Source organism: Sorex fumeus, unplaced genomic scaffold (assembly GCF_029834395.1).
Source record: "Sorex fumeus unplaced genomic scaffold, SorFum_2.1 ptg000169l, whole genome shotgun sequence".
NCBI classification, from domain to species: domain Eukaryota; kingdom Metazoa; phylum Chordata; class Mammalia; order Eulipotyphla; family Soricidae; genus Sorex; species Sorex fumeus.
This window is the reverse complement of record NW_026606226.1, coordinates 12070099-12097257: the sequence shown is the minus strand read 5'-3', so window position 1 is coordinate 12097257 and position 27159 is coordinate 12070099. Positions and strand designations below refer to the sequence as shown.

At 40.5% G+C, this 27159-nt stretch overlaps 1 protein-coding gene across 1 annotated transcript in view; it reads right to left on the bottom strand.

Moving 5' to 3' along the window:
- Positions 1–26374, bottom strand: part of LOC130016857 (60S ribosomal protein L31-like) — a 30362-nt gene extending 3988 nt beyond the window's left edge. The window contains exon 1 of the mRNA XM_056107553.1: positions 26317–26374. Within this exon, the coding sequence (XP_055963528.1) occupies positions 26317–26374 (58 nt within the window). The remainder of the gene's footprint in view (positions 1–26316) is intronic.
- Between the last annotated feature and the right edge of the window lie 785 nt (positions 26375–27159).

The following is a 27159-nucleotide window of genomic DNA, read 5'->3' as shown; positions in this document are numbered from 1 at the left end:
GTGGTACTTGGGTTAGGAGACTTCGTGTAATTAACAGAAAACATGTGAAACCATCAAGAACTATTTCCAGGGAATTGGAAAATTTTTATAATAATATCTGCTTTATCCAAGTTTTTAAATGAAAAATTATTAAAGGACCAGAAGAGTTAGACTTTCTCATTCTCCCTTAGGTTGGTAAAGCCAAGTCTGGAACTCAATTCACTTGTTTCTCAGTCTAGATATTTTGATACAACACATTCTTTCTCTGTATATACAACCAAAAACTAACTCCTTTCCAGTGAGAACTGAAATACGAATATAAACCCCAGGACTATTTAAATGAATTCTTCTACAAACAAACATACATCCAGATACTAAAAGGTGATACCCTTTGTAAGGGGGGAGATAATTCACACAGTACTCATTTGTGCTAGAGAACTAAGCCCATCTGAGTAGAGAAGATACAGCAGAAACAATGAATTGCTAAGCAACAGAGATCCTGTTTACATACAAATATTGGTAGTAATAACAAAAAAGAAACAGAGTGTAAGAATAACACAGGAAATATGATCTGAAAGCAAAATTGCCTATAATAAAATATTTGGTTTTCTTTTAGAGTGGTTTGGTTTACTACAAGTCAATAGCTATTTATGTTGACACCATCTGAATTAATCAGCGCCAAAGCTAACCTGACATTTAATAATCTGCCATCTGTCTAGGAAGGAAGTTGGTTTTGATAAAGATGAATTCCAAAAAGGTGTTTGTTTATCAGTTTTATCTTTTCAAAGGCCTTAACTTAACTTTAGAAGACCAGTTTTATGGTTCAGGCCTTTCTTGTTAATTTTAAATCTAAGAAACACTGAGCATGAAATGTTTTTACTAGGATTTTGGCCCGGTAAGGCATACTGCTTTGTTCTTTTTAAGAGGATGACTTTCCCCCATCCAGTGGAATTCACAGAGGCTACGTCATTCATCTTAAATAAATGTATGTATTCATTTCAGAGTAACCCTACTTTCCTAAACTAAGACAACTACAGAGAACTCCAATAAAGAGATCCTAATAAAGGACATTTAATGTACCAGCAAGACATGTGCTAGTATTTAAATTTGTGACTAAGTCCTTCTGACTCAGTTCACTCTTGAATCTTCATGAATTTAGCAGTATTTTTATTACCTGACTTGCATCAAAATTTAAAAAAAATGGTTTTTCTTTGTTTTGGGTCTTCAAAGTGGTACTCTGGAGACCAAGAGCCCTTCCTGATGATTCTTGGCCCAGCAGGCTCGGGGGCGGGGGGTGAGGGGGGTGTCTATGTCAGGGCCCAATAATGAGGCAGGGGTAGCCCTTGTTGTCTTGGGCATTATTAGGGTCAGTCCAGCTCTGAGGTCTCCAGGACTGCACCCAGGAATGAACCGGGACTATATAGTTCCAGCAGCAGAACTAGCACCAGACACATGCAAAGCAAGCGCCTTAACTCTGTAGTAACCCTCTCCAGCTCCAAAGAAGAAAACTTAATAAAGAAGAATGCTAAAAATTATAATTACTGATTTTTTTTTTAATTATTTTGGTGTTTGGGCCATAGCTGTCAGTGCTCCGGGTTTACTCCCAGCTCTGCACTCAGGGACTGCTTCTGGCAGGGCTTTGGGTACCATAGGGGTACTGAGGATCAAATATGGGTCAGGGATGTGAAGGACAAGAGAGTTATCCACTGTACTATCTCTCCGGATGAAAATGTTAGCTGTGTAATCACAAAAGGGGCAGCAGCACTCTATTTCTCTCACTGCCTGCGTTAGTTCGTAGTCTCACGCTGGCTTCCCCCACCCCAGGGAGATTGATGGCAATGGGGAGGTGAAGGAAGGAATAAGGGTCAGGCATGTTTGTCTCAATTGCTGTTTTTCCCAATCTCATCTCCATTCAATCCTGACTCTCCCTCGCTTCTCCCTCTCCCCAAGCTACTTCATTCTCCTTCTCAATCTCTCATCAATCTCCTTCTGCCTCCTCATTCTCCTTCTCCTCCAGGCTCTGGATCCCCCAGGCCCCTCTTACAACCTAGTGGAATCCCCAAGCATGAGGGGTTGGGGCTTACACACAGGTGTGGTCACAATCAATAGGGGTAAAGTTCTTTCCCTCAGGGAAAGTTGCTTCTAGGACAGAATCTCTTTCAGCAGGATGACCCACCCAAGAGTGAATCCCAGAATCCCATGGGTGTGTTTCTCCTCTTCTTGTCCAACAAACACATCAGCATTCATAATATTAATCATTTTGTATGGGCATAGTAAGAGATACACTAAGCTTATAGAATTGCTCTCCTGGGGTCATTGCGATCTCAGACTACTGTGCCAGATTAGTCTTTCCTATCCCTAGCAGGGTCCTAATCTCATGGTTACTTTTGGATCATGACAGCATTTTGTCCATGACCATGATCTCATCTTATAGTTGAATATCATGGCACTTTGGCCTGGTCCATTTCGATGTCAGTGGAGCTCACAGCTTGCCCTGGGTCCATCCATGTCGGGACTCTGCTTTTGAGGTGCTAGGAACTAAGGACAACTGAGGCTTACGTCAAGAAAGCAGATGCCCAGGAGGGAATATTATTTGGAGTCTTGACTCCCAAGTTACAAAAGCATAGTATAACTGTCTTCCTGTGTCTATACAAAAAGAACATTGCTTTAAAGTAGCACTGTAGCACTGTCCTCCCCTTGTTCATTGATTTCTTCCGGCAGGCCCAGTAACATCTCCATTTTGAGACTTGTTGTTACTGTGTTTGGCATATTGAATACGTCACGGGTAGCTTGCCAGGTTTGCCGTGCAGGCGAGATACTCTCAATAGCTTGCCAGGCTCTCCGAGAGGGGTGGAGGAATCGAACCCGGCTCTGCCGGGCTAGCTGAGCGCAAGGCAAACCCCCTACCACTGTACTATCGCTCCAGCCCTGCTTTAAAGTAAACTATTCAAATGATATAAAGAGAGGAGAAAGGCAATATTAACTTATAATACAAGTTCAGTGTCCTAGAAAGATCTGACCTTACAAATTAACAGAACCTGATTAGGGGGGAAAGCTGATTAACTGATTGGGGAAGAGAGCATAGGGAAGTGGTGACAGATAAAGAAATGGGAGTGACTTGGGAACACTGTGATGGGTGTAACCCCATAAACCTAAGCTCTCTGTGGCAAGGGAGAAAGGACAAACCGATGTTATCCTACAGTTAGCTTTCTCTCTCTCCCTCTTTTTTTTGGGGGGGGGCGAGGGGGGTCACACTGGTAGGACCTGAGGGTTAATCTTGGCTCTGAGTTTAGGGATCATTGCTTAGGGCCTCAAACATGGTTCTGGGGATGACATCTAAGTCGGCTGCATGCAAAGCAAGCTTCTTAGTCGCTGTACTATCTCTATTGCCCTGCTAAAAATTATCTTTAATAAATTCTATTGCCATGCATTGAAAATGACTGGAACATAATAATGATTTGTTGAATAAGTCACAGTTTAGTCAACTAACCTCCTGGTGTTTAAAGAATGCTGTGTTTCATTCATACTTTTATTTATAAGTTCAGCAAGTACTTATACCTACTATGAACCCAACAATGCTTTTATTGAGAGGATTAAGCAAATAACAATTATTCATGATGGGTGTTAATTGCAAGTTATTTTGAAAGCACATTACAGATATATAAGGAAAATAAAAGAGTTATCTAGGCTAAGAACTAAAGAATAAATGCAAGTTATTGATTCTAGGAGAATAGGAGAAACACCTAATATTCAGAGAAAAAGATTAACTTAATGAAAGAAGATGGGAGAAGATGTTATGAAAATACAGGAAACAATCATATGATATCAGGACCACCATACTAACACCAGAAAGACTTTAAAATAAAAATTCCGTTAGAGATATGTCTTGTAACAAAACATATTAATTGGGAGGACATAACAATTACCAATACACACTCATCCAATAACTGAGCACCAAAACAGATGAAGTACAAAAATTGACAGAAATAAAGGGAAAATAGATAAATTAATAACAATGATTTGCAACTTTGATGGAACAATTTAATAAAAATAGTAAGGAAAACAAAAGAAGGCTTAAATAATATTACAAACCAAATATCTATCAAGTCATTCTAGAGCACTCAAACAACAGAATTATTTGCTTTGAAAGACTGCAATTATTTTAAACATGAATTTTTCTCCAGAATATACCATATACTATATCATAAGCCATATACCTAAATAAATTTAAAAGAATGAAAATTAATTTTGGTGGATCATAAATATGTGCAAATGGAATTATTATTTTAAATCCTAAATAGACAGTAAAGAAATATTAGGCAAATCAGAAAATAGTTGTAATATATTAAAATGAATAAATGTTAGGATGCAGCTAAAGTATTAAATAAAGGGATAATCATAGCTGTGAACATAAATATTATAAAGACAGCTGCTTTGTGAATAAGCTGATTTTCCACATTAAACACTTCATATAGAAGAGCTAAGTAAACATAAAGCAAATATATATATTTAAATTTAAGGCAGAAATTAATGTAAAAATATTTAAATGATACAAAAAATAATGAAGTAAAAAAACTTTTTCTGATGTCAGAACAGTTGAGAAACATTTACCCACTTTGACTTAGAAAAATTCATATTACCAAAATAAAGAGAAAAATATATTTTGACTTCAGACGATAAAGAGGACTATAAAGTATCCTATGAATAATTTTATTCCAATATAATGGTTAAATTTGACAAAATGAAAAATTCTTTATAGAAGAATTACCAAAATGAACTCAAGAAAAAATGAAATCTTAATGGACCTATAAAAAGTGAAAATATTGAAATATTAGAAAAGAAAAAGTACTCGTAAATTTAATCCCTGGCCCAAATAAATTTATCATCAAAGTCTACCAAACATTAAGAGAGGAATTAATTCTGCAAAACTCTTCAAATACTTGAAAGAGAACATAAAACTTCCTAATTCATTCTATCTAATGAATCTTCAGACTCAAACCAGCCAAAGGTATCACAAGAAAATTACAGAACATAATAGTTTATTAATATGAAGGTGGAATTCCTAAATGTGTGAAAGTAAATTCAACATCATAAAAATAAATATTCATGATGATCAAGGAGAGCTTGTTAGTGAATCAAGATAGATTTATCATCTGAAAACCCTATTTATATAATACATTTTTACCGACAGAATAAAAATGCATCAGACCATGGGGCCAGAGTGATAGTACAGTGGGTAGGATATTTTCCTTGCATGAGGCTGAGCTGGGTTCGATTCTCAGCACCCCGTATAGTCCCCCAAGTCTTTCAGGAATGATCCCTGAGTGTAGAGCCAGGAATAAGCACAGTTGGGTGTGCCCCCCCCCAAAAAAAAAACAACCAAACAAAAAGAGTAACAGATCATTTGTATAGTTGTAGAGAAAGATTTAACAAAACTTAAACTCTTTCATGATAAAAATAAATGAACAATTCAATGGTGAGACACTGGATGATTTATCTCTCAGATTAAAAATAAGATAAAGATACGTGCTTTTATAGCTTCTTCTAACATTATGCTGAAGTTTCAGCCAGATATGTTAGGTGTGAAGATAAATGAAAGGTATATAACTTGTAAATAAAAGAAATGAAACTATCTCCACCCACAGATGGCCTAATATTGCATATAGAAAATTCTAAAGAGCCCACAAAACCTATTAGATCTCATAAAAATGTTCCCATAAGTAGCAAGAGATAGGACAATATAAAATATTTTATGTAGTTGAACAATAAATTAAAATAAATTAAGAGTAATTAAATTTTAACAAAGGTACCCAAAAGAATAAAATATGTAGGAATTATTTAACAAACGTGAAAAATACATGTTCTGAAAACTCTCATACGTTCTTTAAGTTAGCTGAGCTCTGGAAAAAATGTTAGCACAACCCATCCTGATAGACCAGAAGATTTAGTAATGTTTTAAAGGTAAGCACTCCTTGAACTGAACTTTCGACTCAGCATCATTTCCACTATCATCACTGTTGATTTCTTTGTATAAATTGACAAGCTGATTCTAAAATCCGTTTGGAATTAGGAGACACAAAGAAACGTCAAAATAGCATTGAATCTGAGGGATGAAGCAGGAGGAACCACATTTCCTGATTACAAAATCAAACAAAGGAATAGTAATATAGATGGTGTTGTGATGTATGATGAGATTACAGATTAGTTTAAGAGAATTTGGAGTCCAGAAATAGACGTGTACATCTGTGGTCAACTAATTTTCAGCAAAACTGTCAAGGTCACTTAATGTTGAATGAATAGTATTCCAACAAACAGTGCTGGGAAAACTGGACAGTCACAAATAAAACAATGACCCTTATTGACAATAGATGCAAAAGTGACACAAAATTAATTCGACATGTACCAAACACTGAAAGGTAAGAATAAAATCTATAAACACAGAGAAAGTAGATGGTCTTGAATTTGCTAAGGATTTTTAGATCTGGCATCAAAAGCATAAGCAACAAAAGAAAGAAAATAGATAAAGTAGAATCAATCAAAACCAAATGTGCATTTTAAAAGATATTACTAAGAGAGTTAAGTAACAAACCACAAAATGGGAGAAAATATTTGTAGACCATCCACCTGATAAAAACTTATATCTAAAAATTGAAAAATCTTTTACAAACCAGTAATAAAAAGTCAAGGTACCCCCATTTAAATGTTCAAAGGATCTGAATGGGCATTTCTCCTAGAAAGACAGGCAAATGGCCAATAAGCAAACGCAAAGATGTTCAATATGAGTAGTTACCAGAAAAAAATGCAAAGCAAAACCACAATGATTCACTTTACATTCACTCAGTTGGGCAGACTAAAACTGAAACTTCAAGACATGATGCAAAGTGAAAAAATAAGTCACTACAGAATAGACTACATGATCTTGTTTTTATGAAAATTCAGAAGAGGGAAATTTATAGAGAAAGCTTCACCTGGAGTTGTTTAGGGCTGAAGGAGGTAGATAAAAGGGTGATATGCTATGGGTTTTTGTTTAGGGAACAGAATGCTCAAAATTGACTGTGGTGATGACTGTACGTATTTATAATAGGCTAAAAATTAGAAGAAAGCATAGTGGGAAAACTCCTTGGCACTGGGCTTGGTAATGAGGTCACAGGTAACGAAAGGAAAAATAAATACCTAGGATTACATCAGACTAAAAGAATCTTCACAGCAAAAGAGCCCATCAACAAAATGAAAAAGATAGCACAGCAGTAGGGCGTTTGTTTTGCATGCAGCTGGTCAAGCCAGGTTCAATTCTCCACCCCTCTCGAGAGCCCAGCAAGCTACCGAGAGTATCGCGCCTGCACGGCAAAGCCTGGCAAGCTACCTGTGACGTATTTGATATGCCAAAAACACAGTAACAACAAGTCTCACAATGGAGATGTTACTGGGCCCACTTGAGCAAATCCATGAACAATGGGAGGACAGTGACAGACAGTGACGGTGACCCTATAGCATGAAAAATGCTATTTTCAAACCATATATCTGATAAGGAGTTAATGTCTAAAATATAAAAAGAACTCATATAAACCAATCCACTGTTCACTGTCCTCCCATTGTTCATCGATTTTCTCGAGTGGGCACCAGTAACGTCTCCATTGTGAGACTTGTTGTTACTGTTTTTGGCATATCGAATATGGGTAGCTTGCCAGTTCTGCCATGTGGGCAGCATACTCTCGGTAGCTTGCCGGGCTTTCCAAGAGGGACGGAGGAATAGAACCCAACAACTCAGATATCCCAACGTTAAAAATAAAAATGTTTCACATCTTAAGTATATGTAAGTGTTGTCAATTATCCTTTTCAATAGAACTAAAAAAATTTTTTTAAAATGATGACTAAGGAGAAAGGACAAATGATGAAGCTATAAAATGAATATGGGAGAGGAGAAAAGTATGGAAAAAAAAGATGTTTGAGATAGTAAATAAAAATATATTTTTTTGATTCTCAGAATGACATTCTCTCTCTGTTTCAAAATTAGGTGCTTGAATTTGAATTTTACCAGCCTTAATTTATTTTCTGTCTTCCTCTGTCATAAGGACATCCAAGCTTATTTTAGGAAGAAAGGTTAATTAGAGTCAGTTTCTTCAAAGCACAGCTCAAAGATACTTGCTGGTCCGTGGAGACTTGGAACACCATATTTCAAAGTGAAAGTGATGATATTTTGAATTTTTCAAACATAACAGTTGTACTGGATGGAAGATCTGGGTCAGTGGGTTTGGTATCCTGGGGAATCCAACTATGCCCCATATGTGAAGGCCATCTATACAGGATGTGCTATGTGGAATGCTAAGTTATAGACCGCTTGTATGGCTGGAGTCTTTCAAAAACAGGTTCACAGTCATGGTCCTACCGTTGTGCATCGATTTGCTCGAGTGGGCCCAGTAACGTCTCCATCATGAGACTTGTTGTTACTGTGTTTGGCATATCGAATACATCACGGGTAGCTTGCCAGGCTCTGCTGTGCGGGCGAGATACTCTCGGTAGCTTGCCAGGCTCTCCGAGCTGGAAATATCAAAGACAATTCCAGAATAAGAATTTGTCAAGAAATTCTAAAACCAAACCAAACAACAACCCAATACAAGGAATTTGTCCTCCATCTGCTTTGGCCTCATAAACATGACAAACACAGATTGGTGGTTGGAAGGGAGAGCAGGGTGACTTCCCTGAGGATACTCATTGCTATCTTGACGAAGAATGGAAACTAAACAAAGCTAGGTTTGAATGCATCGTTTAGCTCCTATGCAACACAGCTCTGCCCTTTGGGAAGATTTTGAGGGAGCTGATGAAACATTTTATTGGAAATGTATGCCTTCAATGAATTCTGTGTTCTACTTACCTACCTCAAGAACCAAAGCAGAGCTTTGAAGCCTTTTCCCATATTTCCAGGCCTTCTAATGCCCTTCCCAAGCAATTCCCATAGATGAGACAAAAATACTTTGGCCCATGGCAACCATTCTAGGAGTCCAAAGAACATGAAACCACAGATTTGAGGGAACCACTTACCTTGCAAACTCCAAACAAGAACTTAATAAATTCTTAAACACATGTTTATAGGCAATTGTGTTTCTTCTCTTCCTTTCCCCCATTCTTTTTAACTTGACTAAAGTCAGCTCTCACCCACACAGAGGCCAGTGATGTTGCTTTTCAGGGACTATGTTTCTACCGACTTTAAAACAAATCTGTTAGTATAAAAAGGTGCCAAGTCCAGATCCAAGGGATAAAGAGACAAGGAGCCCCCTAAGATAGGCAGAAGCACTGGGTATACAAGTGCTGACTAAAGCACTGTGCCCAGGTGTGATGATATTAAAATCTTATTTCACTTTAAAAGGGAAGGGTTGGAAAGGGACTTTGGGGGAGAGCGCTGGAGGCATGGGACTTCATTTGGACTAGCCCACTTAGCTAGGAAGGCTCACAACAATGAAATTGTCTCTGAGCAGTTGGGTGCTTGATAAACCTCAAGAGTAGAACAGCTGGAGCATAGGTAGCGAAGGAGGGAGGTCAGCCCTTGGTCCTGAAGACTGAGCTCTTGTTAGTGACCCTTGTAAATCAACAGTTGAGAGTTGCTTCAGGATGTGCCAAAGTCCTTGATCTCAGCAGAAAACCCAGAGCATTGCTATGTTCTGTTGGCATTGATCAGAATCACCAACAATTTTCTTTCCCCGCATGATGCTGTCCTAGTATTATTTCAAGCTTCCTTAAAGAATCTGAGGTTTGTTCCTGAGGAACAAGCCTCAAATTTGCAGAAGCAATTCTAATTTGATATTTTAGTGGACCTTGCTATAAGATCTGAGTGCAGTGACTGTAAATTTATACTGAAATAAGCAATCTGATGTTTTGATATCCAGGTATATCTCTAAATTATCACCCTGACCAAGAGGCTTCAAAATATCCTGAGCAGTGCCTCATCCTGCCTCCTCCAGATGGAACCCCGGTGACCATGAGCCTCTACAAGCACGGCTCGAGCATGCAGGAACAGGATTTTCACGCCAAACTGCCGGGACTGACCGGGCTCCCAGGTAACCTCTGATTCCGGAAGTCAGAGACTTCTCCTTATCTAGAAAGTGATCTATGGAAAATAAATTATCCAACGTTTCTCCCTGAAAATCAGGCTTAACTCTTTTACAAACCACAACACCCAATAGGAAAGAGAGAACAAAAGGATGAGGGGGATGGGGGGTGGGAGGGTTACTGGGATCCGTGGTGGTGGGAAATGGTTACTGGTGGAGGGATGGGTATTACAAATAAATAAATTTAAAAAATAAAAAAAATATCCTGGGCAATACAGACTTGTCCCTGAGTCTTTCTAATCTCAGCCTATTTCCCTTTGCTTCATATGTCCATCTCACCATGGGATTCTGGGGAACCACTGAAGTATTTTCTTTTTCTCCCCCCACGGTCACAGTCACAGTCATGGTCCTCCCATTGTTCATCGATTTGCTCAAGCGGGCCCAGTAATGTCTCCATCATGAGACTTGTTGTTACTGTGTTTGGCATATAGAATAGGTAGCTTGCCAGGCTCTGCTGTGAGGGCGAGATATTCTCGGTAGCTTGCCGGGCTCTCCGAGAGGGGCGGAGGAATCGAACTAGGGTCGGCCATGTTGGCCGCTTGTAAGGCAAACGCCCTACCGCTGTGCTCTCGCTCCAGCCCACATTTAAAAAAAAATATTTTATTGAATCACTGAAAGATACAGTTACAAGCTTTCATGCTTTTTTTTTTCATTTTTTATAGTTTTATTTAGTGAATCACCGTGAGAGCAATTACAAAGCTTTTGGGTCTAAATCTCAGTCATACAATGAAACACCCGTGCCATCACAAGTGCCCATTCTCTACCCCAAAAAAACCCAGTATACCACCATCCCACACCCTCCCTCTACCTGTGGGGCAGATGATTTCCACATTACTTTCTCTCAACTTTGATCACATTCAGGATTTTGAAACTAGACCCACCATTATTATTTGAGATTTTTCCCCAACACTCAGATCTGCTGAAAAGGCAACAGTAGACAATTTGTCATCTATTGCTGGTTATGAATAATATATGATGTCACGTGGCTGCAGTAGTGGCCGCATGATTTTGGAATTCCTAAATTTTAACACTTAAATCTGGAGGGATTTCTACCAAAACCTGCTGGGTTCTGAGATTTGCTCCTGAGTCTCTGGGAACATGCCCGTTAAGCAGCTTGATAAGGAGCCAGAAAGGCCATTTGTGGGCGATGACTTGGGGTCTCGTTGGGGTAGGGAGGACAGGACCAGCTCCACCCCCATCCCGGGAGGCCCAAAATGTCCCGTCACTGCGGGCCCAAGCCTGACTGTCCAGTAGCCTCTGGATGATGACGGCCACCGAGCCGCCAGGGGAAAGCAGGTGGAGGGACAATACCCTTTTCCCCTGGTGTGGCCTGGTGACAGTAACCTACTGCGGGGTCCAGACGCATTTCTGCCAAAAGTCGCTGGGTTTTGAGATTTGTTTCTGAGTCTCTGGGATCATGATCGTTAAGCAGCTTGATCAGGAGCCAGAGAGGCCATTCGTGGGTGATGATTTGGGGTCTTGTTGGGATGGGGAGGACAGGACTGGCTTCACCCCCATTCCGTGAGGCCCAACAAGTTTCGTCACTGTGGGCCCAAGCCTGACTGTCCAGTGGCCTCTGGATGATGATGGCCACCAAGCTGCCAAGGGGGAGCAGGTGGAGGGACAACACCCTTTCCCCCCTGGGGTGGCCCAGTAACAGTAACCTACTGTGGGGTCCGGACGCATTTCTGCCAAAAGTTGCTGGGTTTCGAGATTTGTTTCTGAGTCTCTGGGATCATGGCCGTTAAACAGCTTGGTCAGGAGCCAGAGAGGCCATTAGTGGGCGATGACTTGGGGTCTTGTTGGGGTGGAGAGGAAAGGACAAGCTCCACCACATCCCTTGAGGCCCTGAGTGTCTTGTCACTGCGGGCCCAAACCTGACTGTCTAGTGGCCTCTGGAAGATGGTGGGCACTGGGCCGCCAGGGGGAACAGGCCAAGGTATGAAACCTATTCCCACCTGGGTTGGCCCAGCACCGGTAACCTACTGCAGGGACCGGACGCATTTCTGCCCAAAGTCACTGGGTTTTGAGATTTGTTTCTGAGTCTCTGGGATCATGGCCATTAAGCAGTTCAATAAGGAACCAGAGAGGCCATACCTCCAATTCTATAGCTGAGCCCGAGGTGGTTTGTGAGTGTGCTTCCCACATACCTAACTTTTGGCCGTTTACTTTCTTGGTAAACTTTGCCCCAAGTTTTTGGGGTCTGGCCAAAGGCACAGCAGCAATTTTGGGGTATTTGGAAGTCTGAAGACGCCATCAGGCTGCTGATGCACTCACCTCACAGGTATAGATTGACCTGCTGGCGGCACCATACTCCCACAAGCTTTCATGCTTGAGTACAATCATACAATATTCAAACACCCATCCCTCCACCAGTGCACATTCCCCACTACCAATGTCCACAGTATACACCCCTTTCCCACCCTCCCACTGCCTCTCTGGCAGACAATTTCCCCATACTCTCTACTTTGGGGCATTATGGTTTGCAACACAGATACAGAGAGGCCATCACTTTTGGTCCTTTATCTACTTTCAGCACACATCTCCCATCCAGACCGATCCTTCCAACCATCATTTTCTTAGTGATCCCCTCCTCATTCCAGCTGCCTTCTCCCCACTTCCCCCCCTCCACCCTCGCTCACGAGGCAGGCTTCCAACTATGGGGTAATATTCCTGGCGCTTGTGTCTACTGTCCTTAAGCGTCAGTCTCATGCTATTTTATACTCCACAAATGAGTGCAGTCCTTCTATGTCTGTCCCTATCTGACTCATTTCACTTAGCATGATACTCTCCATATCTATCCACTTATAAGCAAATTTCATAACTTAGTCTCTCCTAACAGCCACATAGTATTCCATTGTGTAGATGTACCCAAGTTTCTTTAACCAGCCGTCTGTTTTTGGGCTCTCGTGTTGTTTCCAGATTCTGGCTGTTGTGCTGCAATGAACATAGAGATGCAAATGTCATCTTTCCTATGCTTTTTTGCATCCTCGGGATATATTCCCAGAAGTGGTATTGCAGGGTCATATGGAAGCTTAATTTCTAGTTTTTGAAAGAATGTCCAAATTGTTTTCCAGATTGAAATATTTTCAATGGTTTGTACCTCCTAGAATTTCTTATGAGTGAAATCAGAAAGCATGCTATCTAAATTTTTTGAATGAACACACTTACTTTGAGATTCACACATTGCCTTCAATGCATCAGTAGTAAATAATTATGTTGCTGAGCTGTGTGATTTTGTGTTAACCATGGTCTCTTTAACCACTCATCTGTTATCTGTCAAAATTTAGGTTGAAGTCAGTATCGGGCTATAAAAAATAAAGTCACTATAAACACTTGTGAACATATCTTGTCAAGGCTTATGCTTTCAGTTCTTCCGAGTGAACTCTTTTGGCAGGAATAGCTTTAGGAATACATAACTATGAGGAAATTACCACTCTGTATTCTGAAATAGATGTATCATTCTCCAACAGGAAACAAAAATTTTAGTTTATCTATATCTTTGCCAATACTTAGGATGGTTAGGATTTTAGTTTTAGTCATTTTAATAGTTATGTAATGATCATTTCATTATAGCTGTAATATTTTCATTTACTTAATTATTTGGGCTGGAGCAATAGCACAGTGGGTAGGGCCTTGCATGCAGCCAACATGGCCGACCCGAGTTCGATTCCTGCGCCCCTCTCGGAGAATCCGGCAAGCTACCGAGAGTATCTCGCCAGCATGGTAAAGCCTGTCAAGCTACCCGTGACGTATTCGATATGCCAAACACAGTAACAAGTCTCACGATGTTACTGGGCCCGCTCGAGCAAATCGATGAACAATGGAAGGACAATGACAGTGACTTAATTATTTACTTAATGGAGTTGAATGTCTTCTCTGTGCTTATTTATACTATTTGGAGCAATTTACAGTCACTTCTTTAAACTTTTACCTTTGTTTTGTTTGGGGGCCATACGCAGCAGTTCTCAGAACTTACTCCTATGCTCAGAGATCATTCCTGGTGGGGTTCAGGGGACCATATATAGTGCTGGGGATCAAATCTGTGTCATGCACATTGCAAAGGAATGTGCCAGTCACTCTGGGCTCCAGTTTCAGTATTTTTATTGGATTTTTTGTTTCATTGTTATTGGATATCATTATATTTAGGTATATTTATACTCAGAATACAAAAATTTTATCGATGGATGATTGGCAAATATTTCTACCCATCTGAGAGGCTTGTCTTTTAATTCTTAACATTTAATTATTAATTTTAATGGTGTCTTTCAAAACGCTTTTAACTTTGGTGCAGCCTAATTTATCAATTTATTACTTTGGGAATTGTATTATTTTACATATCTATGAAATATCTAACATGATCACAAAGATTCCCTCCATTGGTTTTGTTGAAGGATTTGTATAATTTCAGATCTCAACTTTGGTCTATCATTTATTTGAGATAAATTTTATCTGATATAAGGTCCTCCCTTCCTCTAACCCCTTTCCTTTGCTTCTATCTTGCTACCTTTTCTTTTTGTTACATTAATTTAATTAAATCTGTCTAAATCATTATCATTTCCCTATTGTTTTCTTTGAACCTTTGTTGAAAATCAGCTATCCAAGCTGGGTTTATTTCTGTGGATTTATTTTAAACTCAACTGTTTCTACTTCATTGTTCGATGTCTTGGTTGCAATACTTTATAGTCTTTAAATTAAGTTAAATTAAGTTTCCCAGCTTTTCAAGACTCATTCTAAATCTTTATATTTTATATGAATTTTTGTATCAGCTTAGGCTTGGGGAAAACATTAAATTTTAAAAGTATTGAGTCCCTGGCTACAAGTTGTTACTATTTAGCTGGGAATCTTTGATTTCTTTCAACAATGTTTTTGAGATTTTTATGAACAAGTCTTGCTGTTTTGTTGTTGGTAGTGGTGGTTTTTGGGCCACATCCAGTGATACTCAGGATTTACTCCTGGATCTGCACTTAGGAATTATCCTGGCAATGCTCAGGGGATACTGAGGATTGAATATAATTTGGCCATGTGCAAGGCTAGGTTCCTACCTGTTGTACTATCACTCTGGCCCCAACAAAGCTTGCCTTTTGGAGCACTTTATCTAGAAATATTTAATACATTTGATGGCATTGTAAATAGTATTTCTTTAATTTTTTTCTTTTACTGATGACTTGTTGCTGGCACACAGAAATAGAATCCATCTTTTCGTGTCTGTATTGAACAAACAACTTTTTGAAGGGCTGGTCTCCCACGTGATGCTTGGGATATACAGAGCCCTTCTGGGGGATTCACAGACTACTGGGTCAATGGTCCTATGCTAAGGCCTGAGAATAGGAAACTACTTGGGCACTTGGGTGCTGGGGATCACCCTGGCTAACCAGGCAATAGTTGGCAGATGCAAGGGTTATGCTCAGAGGTGCCTACACTGAGATCTGGCAATATGTTGATGACAGTGTAGGTTTTCCTGCACCCTTACTAGTTCCTGAATGTCCACCCCAGAGTTTCTGCACTGGTAAGCTGTGCTTCCCAGTCATATGGGGCTGGCTGCCTATTTTTGGAGTAACAATTTGTTCTATTCTTTCCCTTCTTTTATTGATCCAAGAAGAGTTGTTTAATTTTTCATCTCTTCAGCTTTTTATTTGTTAGAGAATGATCACTTTCTTTCACATTGAATCAAATACAATTTCTTTTTTCCTGAATTCTAAATTTTTCAGTTTTTAAATCTTTTGCAAGTTAATTCATTACAATATATAACACTATATATATACACAAATATATATAGAATATATATACATACAGATGTATATATGTATATATATAGACTCACTTGGAGCGCACTTGAATATCTGCTTTAATTTTCTTCTTTCTTAGGAAGAGGTCAAACTATCATTATTTGCAGACAATATGATACTATACTTAGAAAACCCTAAAGACTCTACAGAAAAGCTCCTAGAAACAATAGGTTGGTTTAGTAAAGTGGCAGGCTACAAAATCAACACCCAAAAGTTCATGGCTTTCTTATAAACAAATACAGAAAGAGAAGAAATAGACATTTTTAAAAAATCCTGTTCACAATAGTATCTCAGAAAATCAAGTACCTCAAAATCAGCTTAACCAAAGAGGTGAAAGACCTATACAAGGAAAATTACAAATACTACTTCAAGAAATAAAAGAGGATACTAGGAAATGGAGACACATCCCCTGCTCATGGATAGAGAGGATTAACATTATCAAGGGAGGATTAACATTATCAAAATTGCAATACTGCCCAAAGCACTATACAAATTCAATGTGGTCCCTATCAGGATACCCATGACATTTTTCAAAGAAATAGACAGAACACTCCTGAAATTGATATGGAATAATAAATCCCCACAAATACCTAAAGCAATCCTTGGGAAAAAGAAGATGGGTGGCGTCTCCCTCCCCAACTTCAAACTGTACTACAAAGCAGTAGTAATTAAGACAGCATGGTACTGGGCTAGAAACAGACCTGCAGACCAATGGAACAGAGTTGAATATTCTGTCACAGACCCCCAAATATAAGACCACTTAATCTTTGACAAAGGAGCAAGAAATGTGAAGTGGAACAAGGAAAGCCTCTTCAACAAGTGGTGCTGGGAAAACTGGATAGCTATCTGTAAAAAAATGAACTCTGACCTCTGTCTAATGCCAGGCACAAAAGTCAGATCAAAGTGTATTAAAGATCTTAATATCAGACATGAATCCATAAGGTACATAGAGGAAAATGTAGGCAGAACTCTCCATGAGATTGAAGCTAAAACATCTTTAAGGATGAAACAGCACTGACCATGCAAGTGGAAGCAAACATATACAAATGGGACTACATCAAACTAAGAAGCTTCTACACTTCAAAAGAAACAGTGACCAAAATACAGAAAGATCCCACAGAATGGGAAAGAATATTTACCTAATACCCAACTGATAAGGGATTAATATCCAGGATATACAAGACACTAGTACAAGGAAAAAACCTCCAACCTCATAAAAAAATGGAGAAAAGAAATGAACAGAAGTTTCCTCAAAAAAGAAATACAAATGGCCAAAAGGCACATGAAAAAATGCTCCACACTGCTAGCCATCAGGGAGATGCAAATCAAAACAACAATGAGATATCATCTCACACCACAGATACTGGCACACATTCAAAAGAACAAAAGCAACCAGTGCTGGCGTGGATGTGGGGAAAAAGGGACACTCTTTCACTGTTGGTAGGAATGCCCACTAGTCCAGCCTTTCTGGAAAACAATATGGACAGTCCTTCAAAACTAGAAATTGAGCTTTCATATGACCACTTCTGGGAATATATCCCAAGGGTGCAAAAAAGCACAGTAGAAGTGACATCTGTACCTATATGTTCATTGCAGCACTGTTCACAATAGCCAAAATCTGGAAATAACCCAAGTGCCCTATAATGGATGACTGGTTACAGAAAATTTGGTATATCTACACAATGGAACACTATGGAGCTTTCAGGAGAGCTGAAGTCATGAACTTTGCTTATAAATGGATAGACATGGAGAGTATTGTGCTAAGTGAAATGAGTCAGAAAGAGAGGGACAGACATAGAAGGAATTCACTCATTTGTGGAGAATAAAACAACATAACATGAGGCAGACACATAAGGATAGTAGATACACGGGACAGATAGATTGTTCCGTAGCTGGAAGTCTGCCTCATGAGCAAAGGGGAGAAGGCAGCTGGAATAGAGAAGGGATCACTAGGAAAATGATGACTGGAGAAATTGGTCGGGATGGGAGATGTGTGCAGAAAGTAGATAAAGGACCAAACATGATAACCTCTCAGGGTCTGTATTGCAAACCATAATGCCCAAAAGTAGAGAGAGATTATGGGGAATATTATCTGCCATGGAGTCAGGGGGAGGGTGGCAAAGGGGGGGTATACAGGGGATATTGGTGGTAGGGAATGTTCACTGGTGGAGGGATGGGTGTTTGATCATTGTGTGATTGTAACCCAAACATGAAAGCTTGTAACTATCTCATGGTGATTCAATAAAATTTTAAAAAAAAAGAAATTTTTTTTTCTTTCTTCTTAAGTCATCTGGGTTATCTTGAAACAGTTTTTCTGATTTTTCTATATGTTGAGAAAGATGCTCTGTGTCTTGTATTGGAAATGTGCTATTGTATACTCTATGGATCATGATATGCTTGAAAAGTGAAAAAAAATACTTACCAAGCAATTAACTCGGTGGACCAAGACTGTAGAATTTGCCTGTTGGTATTTGGCTCAAATAGCAGCTGGGTTATTTTATCACAAACGGAAGTGCTTGCTCTTCACACTGCATATGTATATTTAAAGGGCAAACCAAAGCCTTGACAGTTAATACAGAACATTTGAGGTTTTCTCTGTTTAGCTCTTTATTTTCTCTCTCGCTCTCTCTTTTTTTTAAACCTCCCACTTTAAAGTAGCTCTGTTGCCATAATTCTGTCTTCTTGTCTTTAGGTCAGAAAACATTAGGTTTGCTGTAGGTGTCTAAGTTCCCTCAAACATCATCAATACAGATAAGTAAAACCACTCTGCCCTGGGCCAGTCTTTCAAATTTGAACTCCGTTTCCAATTCTGCTTTCAGGCTGTTGCGTCCCCTTGAATTTTAAGGGTGTACGTTGGTCTGTTTGGTAATAATAAAAACAGAATTTAAATGTGAATTGTTTAAAAGCATGAGGAGTATCCTTGTCTTGTAATTAGAAAGTATAAGCAAGTTACTTAAATCAGGTTCCAGTTAACTTCAGTGTCTCTGAGTTCTTGGTGGAAGCTATGCTACTTACCCTGCTTAGGGTTTTTGATGAGCCTCAGCCAAACAGAGATATATTCCAGGCATTGTCTATTGATATGTAAAATAATATCAGTCAACTTCCCATACTAGTTCTAGAATACTGGATCAGTAGTGTCAGGTTACAGTGGAAAGTTTACCTTGGGAAAATTGAGGACTAGGGTCTTTTTTTATCCAGTCAATCTAAGAAGAAGACTGCATTGGTCTCATCCGGGAGCTGGATTTTATAGTCTCTGAGTCTTGGCCGTTGATGGGATTACACGGCCGCCAGGGGGCCAGGTGGTGGGTGTGACCCCCGCCTACTGGAATTTGGAGGATCTGGGTGGAAGATGCTCGACTCCAATCCGAGTAGGCTTGGAGATCTCGGCCCCGGAACCCGCGTGTCTTCTGCCCCCGCACCTGGCTGTTCCTCGCAGAAGCCCCTTGGAGGGGAGCGGGTTGAGCTTTCCTCCCCGCCCTGACCAGGGCTCCGGCAGCCAAAGACCTCCAGGACCAGCCACCACCATGCCGAGACCACTCTCCGCACACATGAAGGTACTGGCAGAGGGACAAAGCCATGTGGGTTCCGGGGCCGAGATCTCCAAGCCTACTCGGATTGGAGTCGAGCATCTTCCACCCAGATCCTCCAAATTCCAGTAGGCAGGGGTCACACCCACCACCTGGCCCCCTGGCGCCGTGTAATCCCATCAACGGCCAAGACTCAGAGACTATAAAATCCAGCTCCCGGAACTGCACGGCCGCATTCGCGGCCGCACGACGTCTTATCAGGACATCTTTTTATGACATCTTATTATCTCATTCCTACTTTGGACAAACTTGCAGGCTACCGAATGTAGCCTGCCCACAGGGCAGAGTCTGGCAAACTCCCCGTGGCGTACCCAATATGCCAAATACCAGTAACAATGATGGGTCTCGTTCTCCTAAAGAGCCTTGAATATAATCTCAGGGCTAGGATGAAAGAGACGTTACTGGGGCCTGCTCGAGGCAATCGACGAATAACAGGATGATGAAAATGAAAAATGAAAATCTAAGAAAGTGAGGTTGAAAGGAATTGCCTTTTCCCAACTACTTCTTGTCAGAACTTATACTGATAAAAATGTTGATTGGGGTATTTTCCTACATCTAACATTTTCTTCCAGCTCTGAAGTTACTCTGCCCATATAATTTAAGGTCGTCTAAGTTATATGGGCCCAGGGGCTGGAGAGATAGCACAGCGGGTAGGGCTTTTTTCTTGCAGGCCGACCTGAGTTCGATTCCTCTGCCCCTCTTGGAGAGCCCGGCAAGCTACCGAGAGTATCTCGCCTGCACTGCAAAGCCTGGCAAGCTACCCATGACGTATTTGATATGCCAAACACAGTAACAACAAGTCTCATGAAGGAGACGTTACTGGGCCCGCTTGAGCAAATTGATGAACAACGGGAGGACCGTGATTATTAAGTTATATAGTCTTGATGTACATAGTCTGTTGTCTATAAGTGTATCTCACAGTTACATAATTCTAATTATATGTAGCCTTGTCATGAAATGGCCAGTGTTACTAGTTGACTTCAAATTTAGGTCTTTCTGGGACCAGATTGATAATACATTAATTTAGATGCTTGCCTTTACATGGTTGACATAATTTTGATCCCTGGCACCATATATGATACCCCATGCCCTGCCAGGAGTCATCGCTAAGCACAGAGCCAGGAGGTATTTCCCTCAAACCAAAAACAAGACCAAACCAACCAACCAACCAACCAAAAAAAAACACTTTCTTTGGTTCTTTCTTTCTAACTCACTCATTTTCCAAGTAAACTCCATATTTCTGTGTGTAAAGTCCGAACGGTTTTTTATATGGATCAGGATCTAGTAGAGAAGGTTTATTGGATAATGATTGAAAGAAAGCGTTCTAAGCAGATATCTTTTCTAGGCTTATGGTATAAAATCAGTACCCCTTCCAGTCTACAAACTGCCTAGCAAGATGAAAGGCCCTCCCGTTGATCGTCAATTTGCTCGAGCGGGCCCAGTAACGTCTCCATTGGAGACTTTGTTGTTACTGTGTCTGGCATATCGAATACTCTCGATAGCTTGCCGGGCTCTCCGAGAGGGGCGGAGGAATCGAACTCGGGTCGGCCATGTTGGCCGCGTGTAAGGCGAACGCCCTACCCGCTGTGCTATCGCTCCAGCCCAGCAAGATGAAAGTATTAAATTAGAGTCTCAGGTCACAGCCAGTTTATGAATCATTGGCAGTGTCTGTACAGTTTACAGACTTCATGGAGAGATGTTAGCGTGGAGCCAGCCTACACGCTCAGCTCTCCAGCCATCTTTCTCCATGGTAGTATCTTGTCCTCTATGGGACTTTTCATCGACAAACAAAGGTGTCACTTAGAGTGAATCTGAACAGGGTAATCCATGTGCTTGGGCAAATACCAAACCTTATCGATCACTCCAAGATTAATATAACTCATGGAATTGACTACATTGGTCCCCTATGGAATAATCTCTTAGAAAAGGAAAATGGGGTATGATTTGACGTTTCTGCTAAGTTCAGGCCATGTCCCTATATAGAGTAAATTGTTTCAGTGAAAAAGTACCGCAGAGATCTTATCCATTACTGACTTTCTAGGAATCTCGGAACAACTTAGATCTGTTTTGAGGAAGAAAAGATCAGACTGTCTCAATCACTTCTTCACCCGTTTGTAAATTATCCATGTATTTTACAATTGAACATACCTGTTTTGATCTTTCAAATGGAAAGAAAGCATTCTAAACAGCATTCCAATCTTTATCAAAAGATCTTTTGGGATTTGGGGAAGACAATCACATTTCAAGATCCTTAAGTTTAAGCATAAGCTGAAGGATCAGGTTGGTTTCACTTCAACACTCTTGGATCATCAGAGTGAAAGTAAGAAGCATCCATGGAAAGAAATTTTCCAGGTTGAAGGCGAGTGAGTCCCAACATTTAGAGGTAGAAACATGGATCAAATGCTTGATCGACATCCAGGAGTCAAGAGTAACAACAGCTCTGTGAGCAGAGGAGAGAGGAGGTTGGCAGGATCTCAGATAATGTATCAGTACCAGTCCTACCGCTTGATAAAAAACACCAGTCACTGGAGTGGAGATAGTTTACTATAAATAAATCATATGGTCAAAATAGAAGTTTATTATGCGTTAGTGTGAATCATAATAGGAGATTAGAATAACAGTGAAGCAAAGGCTAGAGAATGCTAATGAAGACAGAAACCACAGATGTGAGAAGGAGCTACTCTCCCCAGGGCTGAGAGGGAACAAATCCCTAAGAAACACATCCAGGAGCTCCCATTGATTCGCAGCAGTGTTTCTAGAATGTTCCTCGGTCCCATCAGTACCATTGGTTCACATCTTAAAGTGTCCTCCCCATTTCTTAAATGGAGTCATTCAATGAGGTCCAAGAGATGAAGAGAATCAGATTTCTCTGCATTCCACACTACAGTGTCATTCTTTTAACAGTCCCAACACTTAAATATCTTAAACAAGATATGTAAGCTCTTCATGCTCTGTCACCTTATCTATAAAGGAGAGGGCTCATATTTAATCCCATAGGGTCATCACTGCAAGAATTAATAAGTTGATACCTACAAAGCACTCTGAGCAATGTCTGGAATCTAATAAGCATTTATTAGGTGCTAACATTGGTCATTAACATTATTTGACAAATCTCACATGATGTTTGTACTCACGAAAACGAACGGATGTTTTTACGGTCACTCCTACTTTATTAGTTATGATGAATTTGTTCAGAAAGAAATCTTCCTCGTTAAGTCAAGAAGCTGGGACAAGTTCAGCTCCATGCAGAGTTGATAGAAAACAGTTGTTCCCTCCCCAAAACAATAATGGGTAATGAGAACGAGAGTCTTCTGGGAGACTTCCTCATGCAAACACTCCCCTAAATACCTTCCAGGCATGGCTTCAAGAATGCCGGTGACCACCCTTACCCACTGGGTTTGAAAGGGAGAAAACAGTGGGATGGCAAGCCCTTGTGTCATTGGGTATGTGCTATGAAATAATATCTACTCCAGAAAGAGAATGGCTGCACAGTCATGAACCCAGGGTTGAGCCTCTTAAAAGGAATAAACACTGAACCCAAGTGCATTAGCCCTACTTCATGCCTTTCCAATCAGTACTGCAGAAATAAACAGTTTATACATCCAAAGTAACCCTAGAGTACCCTCACCAATTATTTTATAAGTACTCCTTGGAAACCAAACACATTATCCTTGCTGCTCTATCCATGGCAGCAGCTCATCTGCCATGAACTTTCAGAGTGGGAGAAGAATCTGCATTCCCAGGATCTTGAGGCCAGATTTGTTCTGAGGAATAAGAAGGGTGTTGGAACATGCTCCCCCACCCTATTCCTCGCCCCATGCTTCTTCCATGCTCTGCCTGCCCACCTGTCCACCTACCTCAGTCTCAATAGATTGGGGATTTTTATTGTTGGAATACTGGGGTCTTGGTGGTTGTCCAGGGAAGCAGATGATATTGGAGGCTCATGAAACAGTGATAGAGCTAATACTAGAATATCTTCTCTTCTCTGGTTCACAGGTCACAGTCACGGTCCTCCTGTTGTTCATCGATTTGCTCAAGCAGGCCCAGTAACGTTTCCATTGGAGACTTTGTAGTTACTGTGTTTGGCATATTGAATACATCACGGGGGCTTGCCAGGCTCTGCCGTGCGGGCGAGATACTCTCGGTAGCTTGCCGGGCTCTCCGAGAGGGGCGGAGGAATCGAACTCGGGTCGGCCATGTTGGCTGCGTGCAAGGCAAACGCCCTACCGCTGTGCTAGTGCTCCAGCCCACAGGAACAATGAAAAAATTTTATCTTAGGAAGGCTTCTCTGGGGTTCAGGTCAGGGACTGGGCTGGACAATCAGGCCCAGATCCTGATGTCCCTCCCTGGCTCTAGGCTGCCTCTTGGAAATAACCCAGTGTCCAAGAACAGATGAATGTATAAAGAAATGATGGCACATAGGGCTGGAGAGATAGCACAATAGGAAGGTATTTGCCTTGCATGCCGCTCACCCAGGTTTGATCCCTGGTATCCTGTGTGGTCCCCTGAGCCCTGCCAGGAGTGATAGGTGAGTTTAGATCCAGGAGTGTAGATCCTGATTCATACCTGAGCATAGCCAGGTGTGGCCCCCAAACTAACAAATGAAACAATGATACAAACACTGAGCTAGAAGAAAAGACAAAATCATGTAATTTGTTGCTAAGTGAATGGATCTGGAGAGTACCACGCTGAATGAAGTTAGTCAGAGGAGAGAGACAGAAGCAGAATGATCTCTCTCCTTTGTGGGATTAAAGAAGCATAGTGAGAAAACAACAAAGGTCTAAAGGCAACAGAAACTGAGAACTGGGCCTTGGTAGGAAGCATGTCACTGCAGGGTACTGGGGAACGGACACTGGAACCATGGTGGAGGGAAGTGAACACTCTATTAGAGAGTGTAGGGTTGGAACTGTTTCATGCATGAGACCTTGTAATTACCAATCTTGTAAATCACAGTGCTGAAAACAAATTCAAGAAAAGAAACACCTCTATGCAGTAGATACAGATCAGGGATGTTATCATTTTGGCCTAATCCATTTCTGTGTAATGCCTGTGGGGATTATCCGCCTTTCTTTCAATGGAGTCAGCTGGACCGGAATTTGTACAGCAAGTCATGCCTCTGATATGCTTGAACCTTACACCTCTGGGCATAAGGAAAAACAGCACTCATTATGTAGACAGCATTCATTCTGCAGCTTATGTGCTGGGTGGGGGTATCAAGAGACTCATGAGCACATTTCCAAGTCATTATAAAGAGTCACTGACCAGCACCCACCAGATAGGGAAGCTACAGCTCCTTGCCCCAAACACGTCACCCACTGTGACATCACTAGAATAACCTGGCATATCTGATATGTGAACTCAGGTCTCTTCCAAAGCACACATGCTGTCCATTTCTTACTGCTGCTTAGGACTCAGGTCACTCATCTTATTCCATCTGATATCATCTTCTCAGTCCTACTATGGTCAATAGGTGTGGATCTGAGCATTCAGGCTTATTTTCCAAACTTAATATGGTCTTTTTTCTTCACTCATGGAGATGGCTCAAAGGGCTGGAGTGCATTCTTTGCATGCAGGACCTCTGAGTTTGATCCTAGCACTTCCAGGTCATCAGAACTATGCCAGGAGTAGCTCCTGAACTCGGAACAGCTCTCCCACAAGCACAAATGCCCCCCCCCAAACCTCCCCCTCCCTCTCTATATATGCATATGCACACTTATATACATATATATGTATGTGTGTATATGAACTTGCTTCCCCGCATTTTTCTCCCTTGTTAATCTGGCAATCATCTCTTTTTAGTGATATCTTCTTTTACTTAAAAGGTATTTTATGGAAGCGTCTTCCTTTAAAGAACTTGTTAGATAATTTCTGTTTCTTCAAGGACAGTCTGTCCCTCTGTAAGAGATATTTCTATAGGTCAAAGATATAGCACAGCAGGTAAGGTACTTTCCTTGCATGCAGCTGACCTGGGTTTGATCCTGAGCATCCCATACGGTCCTCACAGTGTCACCAAGAGTAATGCCTCAGCGATCAGCCAGGAGCATCTCTGAAGGTGGCCCCCAAACCCAACAAACAAACAAACAAACAAAAATGTATATACATGAGAGATGGAGAGAAAGAGAGAGAGACTTTTCAAATATATTTTTATTAGTGAGACATCATGAGGTACAGTTGTAGACTTACAAATTTTTGTGCTTGGGTTTCAATTATACAATGATCAAATACCCGTCCCTCCACCAGTGCCCATTTCCCACCACCACGGATCCCAGTATTCCTCCCACCCCTCATCCCCCCATCCCACCCTGCCTCTGTGGCAGGGCATTCCCTTTTGTTGTCTCTCTCTTATTGGGTGTTGTGGTTTGCAAAAGAGGCAATGGGTGACAATCATGTTTGGTCTATAGTCTACTTTCAGCATGCTTCAAGAGAGAGAGATTTTTAAAGTTCTGCAGGGTTTCTTAGTTTTATGAGTGTTCACGTTTAGGATGTTCTTTTTTTAAATTACCTTTGGACTATGCATTAATTTTGAAATAGCATGCTTGAGGCTCTAACAGGCCCTAGGTCTGGATAGACACTTTGTTTCTCATCTGAAAACAGTTGTACTCTTTACTTTGCTGTTCACTTCCAAATTTAAGTGAGCTTTGGAAGAAGGTTTGCGATTCTTTCTAAATAAAATTACATTGTCTATGAGAGTTAGCTGAAAAGTGATAAAGAGGAAGTAGAGATAGTTATGGAAAATAAACTCACATATACTCTTTTTAAAGAGAAAAAGATTTGATTTGATTTGAGCCAAGTACTAAGCAAAGAGTAGATCATGGTTATAGAGAGCTTCAAGAATACTTAGGATTCACTGGTACTAACCTAATGTTAGGTCAATGACTTTAGAGTTGACCTCAACATAAAATTCTTCTTGTAGCATATTACGGTTTGTTGTGGAAGTAATAAATCTAGTGCATAATAAATACCAACCCTTTCCACCTTCCCTCAAAACCTACTAATATTGGGTGAGAAACAAACTATTCATACCGTAGGATGGATGTGAACCAGTTTAAACATAAAGGAAGTTGATAATAGTACTGGTGATTATAATCAAATCAGGGATTGCTAAATTTTCTTTTTAGCTAGTAGGGATCCTTTCTTGAATGCTGCAGGAAAAGAGTCCAGGGCTAAAATGAAAGCATTTTATCTACTTATCCAACAGTGAGCCCCTCCTTTGACCTGACTGACCCCTTGTTTTATTACTTGTCTTCCCCACTGGATTATAACCCAGTGTTGCCCAGATCAAGCTGCCTACGAGGGAACATTTATCAAACACTAATCACATGCATGTTCTTTTAAGCACTTTTCAAGAATCGGTTTATTAAAATCTCTAAGACCTCTATCTTTTGCATAATGTAATTATATTTATTTTATGTGTGAGGATATCATGTCCCAGAAAGGTTAAGAAACGTATAAGATCATACAATGGCTGAGTGTTTGTAAATAAGATTTGAAGTTAGAAAATCTGATACTAGATGCAAAATCTAAACTTTTCATTTCATTTCATTTCATTTCATCATCCTGTTAATCGTCGATTGCCTCGAGCAGGCCCCAGTAACGTCTCTTTCATCCTAGCCCTGAGATTATATTCACGGCTCTTTAGGAGAATGAGACCCATCAAAATCTAAACTACTAAACTGTATTTCAAGAAATAGATGTTTAATG